The sequence below is a fragment of the Meleagris gallopavo genome, chromosome 28 (assembly GCF_000146605.3).
Source record: "Meleagris gallopavo isolate NT-WF06-2002-E0010 breed Aviagen turkey brand Nicholas breeding stock chromosome 28, Turkey_5.1, whole genome shotgun sequence".
Classification (NCBI taxonomy): Eukaryota; Metazoa; Chordata; class Aves; order Galliformes; family Phasianidae; genus Meleagris; species Meleagris gallopavo.
The window spans coordinates 2,928,984-2,939,515 of NC_015038.2; the positions used below are offsets into that span (position 1 = coordinate 2,928,984).

The 10,532-nt window shown below is 48.9% G+C and overlaps 1 protein-coding gene across 3 annotated transcripts; it reads right to left on the reverse strand.

Moving 5' to 3' along the window:
- Nucleotides 1-1,859: 1,859 nt before the first annotated feature.
- TMEM81 (transmembrane protein 81) lies at nt 1,860-10,526 on the reverse strand. 3 transcript variants are annotated; one of them, XM_031556974.1, is made up of 3 exons: nt 7,653-10,526; nt 6,109-7,530; nt 1,860-2,180 (listed from the first exon to the last, which is right to left on the reverse strand). In XM_031556974.1, exon 1 carries the CDS (start codon nt 8,541-8,543, stop codon nt 7,725-7,727), a length of 819 nt encoding a protein of 272 aa, XP_031412834.1. In that variant the 5' UTR covers nt 8,544-10,526; the 3' UTR covers nt 1,860-2,180; nt 6,109-7,530; nt 7,653-7,724. The 3 variants fall into 3 exon arrangements, with proteins under 3 accessions (XP_031412834.1, XP_031412833.1, XP_019478797.1); XM_031556973.1 differs by having other exon boundaries at nt 6,109-6,242; nt 7,416-10,526; XM_019623252.2 differs by having other exon boundaries at nt 6,109-10,526.
- Between the last annotated feature and the right edge of the window lie 6 nt (nt 10,527-10,532).

The window sequence follows — 10,532 nt, forward strand, 5'->3', positions numbered from 1 at the left end:
TTTGGCAAAACGTTTTCTCTTGTTACATCAGAGCTTTTGTCACCACCTCCATCCACCTCGCTGGGCCTTGGGCCTTTCTCCCATGGAAGGATGAGAGGTGAATGAGGAATTCAGTGTTAGCTGAAAACAAAGAAGATCAGAGCTTGGGCACAGGCAGTCTGATCGATGCAGAGTGGAGGAAGCAAAACGTGGCTGCACCTACTGAGTTTGGAAGCACTGATAAACCATTTCCTGCAGCTCTGCAGAGTTTGAGAAAGGAGCAAACGGGAGAAGGATGACATGAAGTGCCCAAAAGGGACCATTGGATGGAGGTGCAGCAGCTGGAGGAGCCCAGGTTGGGTCCTGCTGTGCTCTGCAGCGTGGGATGGAACTGAAGCTCTCATCCTGAAGACACCCACTGAGCAACGTGGGGGGAAAAGCAGAGCAGTGGGGCGCAGAGCCGGAGCAGCTGCTCAGCACAGACACAGCTCTGTGCCTCCAAGAGGTGCGTGCACAGCTGCAGAGCAAACAAATGTGCTTGGTTAGACCGACTGCATGCTGGATGAACTCTCACAAGTGAGCAGAGCAAAGCAAAGCAAAGCCCCACTGCCACATGCAGGGGCTGAGGCTCTGCACCAGCCTGTCCCCGACACAAACAGCCTCAGCAGATGCTTCCAGATGTGTCCAGCAACAACAGTGGCTGTGAACACTTGACTTAACTTCACAGGATGGTGATTTCTAGCACAGCGAAAGCAGCATTTAAATGCTGCAGTGCCACTGGGTGCTAAATAGCTGCCACCTGCAGCATTCCCTGGGAAGGTTTGTGCATTCTCCGTGTATTTATGGGTTGAAGTAGATCACAGGCACAGTTCATATCAGTGAAAAACTTCATGGTTGGATTTCAAATGTTCTGGCTGGCACTGCTCTGCATTGCAAACAGCCTGAATATATTCTGCTATGTAAAATTCATGGGACAGTATTTCCTAAAGTCCTTAAGTGACAAGTAGGTCCCCTCGATAGCTAAATGTTCGCTATTTGAATTCAAGTTACGCCTCATTTTTGAGAAGATAAATCATGAACACACACAGAGCTTCATCAGGATGCATTTAACCAAAACGCTGCTCTCTTTTTGCAACGTTTTAAGGACTACACATAGAAGCAAAGAAGTGTGACCAAGAGATGGCCAGAGCCACTGCTCTAACCCCAGATGTGACACAGGTTCCAGACCCCAGCAGTCACTCTGGTTTCCCCTCCTGGGAAGTGAGACAAGTGGTGCCTTTGCATGTTCCAGGCAGTCTGCAACATCTGTGCACTCACACTGCTGCCATGAAGGGCCTTGGGGCTGATTCAGAGCAGCACAGCTTTCAGCAAGGCTGGGACCCCACTGCCCCCAGCCCTGTGCCATCACCCAGCACTGCTCACGTGGCACCAATCCTCCCCATAGCACTACCACAAAGAAGCCCTGAAAAGCGCACACAGTCAGTGATGTGCCCACCAGGCACTGGGGTGACTCGGGGCAAAGGTAGGGGCACACTGCAAGGCATTGCAGCACACACAGGGATGCAGGCTGGGTGCAGAGCAGGGCGAGCAGTGAGGATATTCCCCACCTGCAGCACCAGCAGAGGCTGAAGGCAGAGCAGAAGGCTCCCAGAGGCACTGGCTGTGTTACAGCAAGGGCTGCCTTCTCTGGGGCAGCCCATTTTCCCCTTGCATTTCTCAGGGGGCTTTGTGACACACAGTGATGTGCACACACACCCATTCCTTTAGCAAGGTGCACTCGAGGCAGTACCCAATTAAATTCTATCCAAGCTATAAAATAAACCCACACGTAAAGCCCAACCAAAGCCCTCAGCAGGAGGGAAAGATGTGGGAGAAACCTCCTGTGAGAGCACTCAGAGCTTCTGAAGTGCAGCACAGGGCCTAAAGGGTGTTGTGAGCTGGGGGAGAACACAGAAGATTTCAGCATCTTAACACGAGGTCACTGGATTTGCACTGTTGCATTAAGCTGCAAATCAATTTCCTGTCTCATTAACAATCCCTCACGTGTAATTGCTGTGAGCATTTACTTTAGGAATTGACTTACAGGGACAAGTTAAGCGCCTGGGTTTTGTTCCAGTGCTGTAATGGCTCAGTGAGGGAAGTCATCCAATTTCACAGGGTCCTTCTTACTTCTTAGCAGTGCCACCAATGCCACAAGGATGCTGGAAGGGATAAGCAATGAGGGTGAAATGCTTTGGGACTCCCAGATGAACAGCTCTGATATATTCACATCTAACATGCCATAGCCTACCTGGCTGTACTGAAGTTACAGATGGAACTTCGCATTTCTGATTTTAGGAGGTCTGGACCGAACTCAGCACTCAGCCAGGTGGGTTTGGATGAGGAATGGCTCAGTTACAGCAGGAATGATTCAACACTGATCCCAAATGGGAGACGTTCCCATCCTTCACCCAAGGAAGGAGCTGAGTAACGAATCCCATTCGTAATGAGATAAAGAATGGGATGGCATCCCATCCATAAAGCCTGGAGCCCTGAATCCTGCCTGCTCCAAACCTGCAGAGCTGTTCCCCACCACCCCAACCATCAGCTGGGAATATTTTCATCCAACCTCACTGCACCCAGGCAGCTTTCTTCTCAATAACTTGCTTGTAGATTATTTTTTTAAGGAAAACAAATGGGGAGTGCTGTAAGCATACTGTATTTACTGTAATTATGGTTATTTATTGGCTACAGTAGCACGCAGTTCTTAAATAAAGATCTTTAGAGACTTCAGACAACTGCTGGAGCCTGGACTGCTTCTGGAAGGGCAAAGAGCACTGGGAGCACTCAGGATCCTCCCAGCCCTGCACTGCCAATGGCACCCACAGTCAGAACACCCCAGCAGAACTCAGCAGAAGTTAATTAGGACACAGTAAATTCTGATTCTATCCCACAGACAGCGATATCTGATGGGAAGAGGAGATGCTGCCCTCAGGGCAAGGAATCACAGGTGTTGGGGTTCTGCTTAGATCTGTTAATTTAACCTGCTTTTCCTGGCTGGTGTTCTGATGGCAAGCAAGTAATGCTAGAAAACTCAAGTCAGAAATTTCACGTGGCTCATTAGCAAAAAGAGTAATTGATTTTTAGGATAGCTTGCCAAAAAACCTTCATCATCCATCGCAGCATTTAAAACCCTGACTGGAGTTCTTCCAGGAAGGATATCCCTGAGACCAGCCACGAGCCAGCAGGCTCGTGAAGGTTCACTTCCATTACAGAAAATAATTTCCACCGTGGCAGGAAGCACGGCATGAAATCACCTGCTCTGCGCTCTGCTGGATTAATCCATCTCCCTCCTTCCTTCTGGCCTTAAATAAAACCTGTTCGCTTCCCTCTACCTGCAGGACGGACTCCAAGGGATGGAGCAGTGGTGTGTGGCACAGCTCTGTGGTTGTGCTGGAGTTACAGTGGGCAGTGAGATGGGGGCTGAGCACCAGTGGCCATAGGAAACATCACCCAGATCTTCCTGCCCCACTCTCTCCCATTCAGTGTGCTTAAGCACTTCTGTTCCCACCAAGCTAAACTCTACATCAGCTCACAAAAAAAACGTGCCCTGGAATGGAAGCAAAAGGGTCACCTTTGGGAAAATGCTGGGAAAACCCCAACTGCTCTTGAAGCTGGCATGTAAGCTTCCAGCTGCAATGAGTTTGGATGGTGCAGTGTGTGGGGAGGGGAGGGATGGAGGGGGAGGGATGGAGCTCCTTTTCCAAGGAGCCCCCACTGCCCATGGGTGGAGGGATGAGTTTATCTGGCAGCAATACAACACACTGAGCCCTTAGTGTGCCTTAGGGGCAGGATGAGGTCCCAGAGCCCAGCTCAGCTGCGTTCAGCCCATGTCAAGCTGTGGCCCCTCTGCCCCACACTGTGTGGGGCCGCAGGTGAGCCCGTCCTCCCCGCAGCCCCTTAATGAGCTCAGGGACTGCAGCAGCAGAGGGGCTTTGTAAGGTGGGGGGAAGCATAATTAAAGCACGCAGCAGGGAGCAGCCAGCACAGAGATGGATCGCCCCCAGTGCACTTCTGCTTTCTCAGAAGTGAGAAAGTTTCATCATTAATGGCACACGGACACCAAGGGGAAATTGCTGGTCATGGCGAGTCCCATTCAAACCTTGGAATCAGAGCTAAGCACAAAAAAACCCCCTCATTCTTGTGTACACCTGACTCAACATCTTCTAATGCAGAGTTAACCAACACGCCCCTGCCTAGGATTAGTGTTGCAACAGTGGATTTGTTTTTCTCTATTTCACCTGAGATAATACACGAACCCAAAAACCCATCAGTGTTCACCGTGCTTCAGCAAAAGACACCGCTTTGTTCACACGCTCCAAAGCTCTACGTTGCTATCACCAGAGACAGGCAACAAGTGAACAAATGTCTGCAGGGTGTCACTGCCAAAAAGCTGGGAGAAATGGCAGGGGAGGGAACAAGTGGAATATCTACAGCTCCCAGTGCACCTGTGCTGGGAGGAAGGCAGCAAAAGGAAAAGGGAGAGCAAACTGACTTTCTTTAAAGCATCCTTCCACGTGTGGGGAAGGAGGGGGATGCATTATGCAGGTGGTAACTGTGCATTCATGTGCATTTCTTAGCCACAAGCAATGCATGTCACACCTTACCTCCTAAAAGCCTCTCCTGGAGGCATGCAGGCATCTGAGCTGAGCCCCATTGCTGAGCACTGCATTGCTGCTGCATTTGCAAGCCCAGTCGTTGCTCCCACAGAACCACATCCACTATTATTTTGTAAAACACTCTGCAGTACCGGGGCTAGGAAAGCTGTTCTACAAAACCAATGGTTATTGAATGGTTATTGAAGAAAATTGCCACATTTCCAGGCACTCCCTCCATCCTGCTTGAGGTTTAAGGGATGCCTGCAGCAAACAAGATAGTAACAAATGAGCCAAAGGGGGGAGAGCAGCAGGGAGGGAAGGCAGAGGGCTGGGAAAGGGGGAACAAGAAGGCAACAGCCTGGGAGCTGCACTGCTCAATGCACCCCAGCAGTCTGTGGGACCGAGCAAAAGAATTAACACAGATCAGTGTGCAGAGGATGGCAGAGCCAGGCTGGGTGTAAAAGAAGCATATGGGGGTTGTTTTCCTCTTAGCTACCATTCAAATTCCAGCAGTTAAGGCAATCTAGTTATTCAATTTAGATAAGCTTCAGTAGCTAACAGCAATTTAAACAGCTGCCTGTGCCTCACCATTCTGTTATTGCCTCCTTCTATCCAAGTGCTAATGCCATTAGCAAATTGACTTCCTCCCTCACACAATCTGTTTGGCTTTAGCATGTGCAATTCTAATTGCTTCCTAATACCTGGGCCCAGCAGCAGGCTGCAGAAGTTTGTGCCACAGAAAGCTTCAGTGCAGGCAGCCCCTGTGCAGCCCTCTCCTCTGGGTGAGACAGAGGAACAACTGCTGAAATAGAGGAGAAAGAAGCTGAGGCACAAAGTTACAGCAAAAAGACGTATTTTTTCCTACAGTGCAGGCAGTTACACGGGGGAGAAAAGGCAGACTCGAAGCACGCAGGGAAAGCATCATTTCAAACAGCAGCAAAAAGCCTCGTTCTGCCCTTCCTGGTGCTGGTGCCACGCTATCCATCACTGCATTCCATCTTAAAACATGAAAAAAACCCAAACATATTCAGCTTCCCTGCTCCAGGCAACTGCCTCCCCTTGGCGAAAAGAGGGAGCTGACCATCAAAAGACGAAGGACTCCTTTGGCTCCCACTTTGACCTCCTCATCAGCACTGAGGAAACGGATGGTCCTGGACCTTTCATGTTATCTTTCTGCATTTCTAAAACCCGGCTGCCCACAGGAAGCAAGCTCTATATTTGCATTACAAAGTGTGAGGGGACTCCTCCAGATGGGACTGCTTCTTTGTGGGTTTTAACCACTAGCTCCCGAGGAAGCATCTGCCTGCTCCTGCTATTCAGAGGGTCCTCCAGCCCCAGATAGGACCCGAGGAGGTCTCACCCCATGCAGAATGGAGCTTCCTCACTCCTGTGGTGTGTATCTGTAGCATACGGAGCTCAGTTTCTTTACACTCAGAAGCAAAATGAGCTCTGAATGTCTGGTGGATGCATATCCCAGGATGTGGGCACTCACCATCAAAAAAGCCACAGCCAGGAGAGGTCGGGGTGGGATGAATGCAGCCAGCACGCATTGAGCTCCTCGAGGTGTCCTAAACGTGGGTGTGCACTGCGGTGTGTCAGTGCTGCTGCTTGGAAAGAGGAGATTCCCTGTGGGATGAGAGGATGAGGTGACAAGAGGGAACCAAGATCTGGGTCTCCCCTGCTTGCATTTTGCTCAGGGGTGGGGGAAAGTGTGGGCAGAAAGCCGAGCTGAGCCCCCTCACCCTGCCCAGGGGTGTGTATTTCCCTGTGTGTATTTCAGTCGATGAGAAATCTGTTGTTAGAACAGTTAGCCTAAAGCGGGGCTCAACAGGGGAGCTCTGCAGTAAATCAGCGCAAAGCATGGAGCCAGACAACAAATGCACACCCAGAGGAACCTTCCAGCACTGCAGGACAGCCCCCATCACCTCCACCAACCTCTGCCCATGGCTGTGAGCCCTGAATTCTTCCCTCAGAACCCAGCAAACAACCCACAGAGAATCCAAGGCTGGTAACAGGCTCAATTCCTCACTCAAATACAGACAACCCCACGGCCTGCAGATCATTATCCAGATATTCCCATTACCCACTTAATTGGACATGAAGATTCAGCTCGCTATGTTTTGGTCTGATGTTGTTTTTTTTCAATAGGATGTTCTGCAAATAAAGCATCTCCTTGTATATTCAGCTCTTTCTACATTAAAGCATTATTTTTCTGGTCTGAAGAAAAAAATAATAGTATGCTTTGATCTAAATAGTAGAGCTCCATCATTACTTTCCCCGGAATTGGATGTGTGGTGCATTCCTGTACTTCAGTTCACGGGGAAAAAAAAGGAAACAGAGCGAGTAAATAGAGTTGTTTACTGTAAAATAAAGACAGAAACCAGAGAGAGAAGGCACTTAATAAGTCCCTCTGCGGATTCTGCTACCAATGGGGAAACAATGCTCCCTACAGTGCTGCTGCACGCTTTGTACTTATTAGTCACCAGGAAAGCGAGCGAGCCACGAGCCCACTGAACTCTTCCCTCTCCTCCTCCTTTAAAGATTTTAGGAGTGAGCTCAGCTCTGAGTCGTGATTAAAACCACCCCGTTACGCTCCTTGAGCTGCAGTGCTCAGATTGAAGATGTGCTTGTGCTGCCTAATGCTCCCTGCCTCGCCGTTCTGAACTACAAAGGGAAGAGTGGAAGCTTCCAACTACCGCTGATGATGCTTCAGCTTTCTGAAGTGGGAGACAAACAAACAGAACAGGCAGGGAGCGGTGGCTCAGCTCCTCCCAGCGCTCCCAGATCCCCAAAACAGACCTTGGGGTCTGCTGGGAAGGACCATGGAGACCAAGCAGGGACCCAGCTGCAGCATCTTCACTTCTCTGCACCTCTTTTGCTCCAGCTACCAACCTCAGGGATCTGTGTCACAAACCTGGGCAAGGGAGAAGAAATTCAAGAGGATGAGGGAGAAATAGGATCCCAAGTCACGAGCTGCAAAACAAAACAAAAACACCCCAAACTCTCCAACTCAACAGCCAGAAAACAACTACAAACCTCACTGTGAAATAGTGCACCAATACTGATGTTGCTCTACTTGTGACAATGAGACAGAGACAAGAAATTGCACTAGAACTGAGTCTGATTCTCTGCATCTCTGCTTCTCAACCTCTCCTGCAGGCAGCGGAGAGCCATGCTCACCACGATGACTCCTACCAGCCCAGTTCCAATCCCTATCAAAGATCTCTGAAAGGATTTTCTTTGCCAGAAGTACAGCTTCTCCTCCACGTCTACAAGGGTGCTGTTGGCTTCGATTCCTTCCTCATTCCTGACTGCCAGTTTCTGCTCTCGAGTCAAGAATTTGCCAAAGTCCAGGTCCACCAAGTCATTTCGGATCACCCTGACCCCAAAGTAGATCCTCTTGATGACCCTGAATGTCTTCAACACGCGCACATCGCAGCGGTACGTCCCAGCATCAGATTCCTTGATTGGGGAAAAGGCAACGGCGAAGCCTGGGTTTCTGAAAGGTGCAAACAAAACATCATTCATGGTGATGAGACCCGGGGCGACCTTCCACGTACAGCTGTACCCTCTGACACCCAAATCGATGACGTCTGAGCTCAGGCAGCTGAGCACCGAGGGTTTGCCCACGGGGATGGTGAAGTGCAGCAAACCGCAGCCCCACGTGGTGGTGCAGTGGGAGCGGCGCGTGGTGCAGTTCTTCCTCTCCCCTGCTGCTGTGATCTCACATATTTCCTCCACTTGGAGGCCCAGGCCGCAGGTGACGCTGCACGACGTGGCGTTCACTGCAATGTGAGCTTCTGCTGTCAGCAGCTCTGCTGGGATGGTCACTTTTGGAATGGAAGCTGCCCCCAACGGGAGGCAGAAAACCCAAGGCAACATCATGCCAAGGATGCAGCTGCTCCCGAAGGTCTTCGTGGCAGCCATCGGATGTGGCACGGTGTAAATTCAGCAGTCGAAACAACTTCTGGTCAATCTTCAAACAGAAATCTCACCAGCATCCCCCAACGAAGCAGGTTTGAAGTCTAACGCTGCCAGGGAAGGTGCAGAACATCACTGTGTGGGTCAGAACACTGATGAGGAGTTCCAGTTCCCAGGCAGCAGAACGTTTAAACCCACTGTATCCCAGCAACTGGGATCTGCTTGACTATTTATTAAGTCCTCCTTTCTACTCCTTGACATTTCCATGCTATTTCAGATGAATTTCCACGCTGCTGTTCCAGTTGAATCTTCCTACCAAACTATAAAACAATACATCTTAATTACTGGAACCTCTAGAACAACGTTGCTTAGCACAAAGAAATCATGATGACACACATAGCACCTGCATGGCACTGCTCTACAGACACTTATCCTAAAATCTGAAGTCCTCCCCAAAGGACCAAGATGATGAGAACAAGATTTTGACATTCAGAGATCAGTGGTGAGCAGGGCTGTGTCACTGGCATCCATCACTATCCAAGAGTTGGTGGCACCCAGTGGTTCTGCATGGGTTGGAAAGCAGATGCTGATGGGATTCAACTGCACCAACCTCACTGCATCCCAAAAGAACAAAGCAAAGAGAAAAAGCTCTCCATAATAAAGTTGTTTCTTTCTGATGGTGTAACAGAGTCAAACCAGGTCAATAACCAGATTGTCTGAATGATGGATTGCAGAAAGGATTTAGAATGCCACATTCTTCACTGGCTTTGCTAATGAATATCCAAGTTTCTCTTCCTAATAGCCCTTAATTTATTAAAAACAAAACAAAACGGCTTCTGAGATAGAGAATGTTCATAAACACAGTTCAGCTCCTGCAGAGATGCTCTCTGCACCCAGCATTCTTCGTGTTCAGTTCCCTTTCAGCACTTCTCAGAGCTCCTCACTGCACTCAGATATTCCTTCCATGGGGGATTTAAGTAAAGACACCACCAACCAAACGCCACACTACAGAAAAACCAATAATAATCATAAAACCAAACGTAACACACCAGCTGTGGTGAAGGCACATGTTTGCACCAGAGCTGTAGGGCAGGATTCCTTGCCAGCATCACAACAGAAACCACCATCAAGTTTGGAAAAGCCAAGACTTAGCCATGACTTTAGGAAATAAAACATACCTCTTTATTTACAGACACAAACCCAAACCAGTGCTATATGCTACCACCAAGCCAGGATCTGACCAGTATTGTACAAAACTACAGACGTCAGGAAATAAAATAAAAGAGAGAAGACAACAAACCAAGGACATACAGACTGTACAGAGAGGTCTTAACAGAAATGAAGGCTGGAGTCTGTGGCAAACGATTCGCTTTAACACAACCAGGAGAGCCATTGCCTGTGCATCTTGTGAAGCTTTTGCGTTCAGCCACGCCACGTATGGGCAGGTTTGACAAAACAGTTTTCCACAGGAGATGCAAGCCATCCTACGAGCAGAAAGAACAAAGGAAACCAATGCTGCACACATGGGAACATGGCATTAAGCTGTAAGATCGCTGTACCAAAGCAGGAAATGAAAATACCAGTTTGTACAATCCTTCTGATTTAACACGTCTCCTCTCTTGCCATGCTTATCATGTTACCACTGCATGCTTCCCACTGCAAATTAACACCTCTCTTTATGACTCCTCGGCTTTTAACGTCTGCAGGATGCTTTGGAAATCTAAATACTTGGTGATAACCTCAATAATTACATCTGGGGAAAACCTGAAGGTAAACGTGTAGGAACTAGGAAGTCTCTACAAAACAAAGGGCATTGGGAATGAAAACTTAGTCTGGAACAGAAAGATCTGGATGCAGATACCAGATAGGGAGAAGTGTTTCTACCCCATTCCCACAAGGAAAATATTACAAGTGAAAGGTTAAAGCACAGCTGGGAATAAGCTGTGAGCATTCACCTTCTATTCTTGATTCAGAAATGGAAAAGAGGGAAAAAAA

Excerpts from the sequence above, each read along its gene's own strand:
- TMEM81 (XM_031556974.1), bottom strand. The coding sequence starts at position 8,543 with ATGGCTGCCACGAAGACCTTCGGGAGCAGCTGCATCCTTGGCATGATG.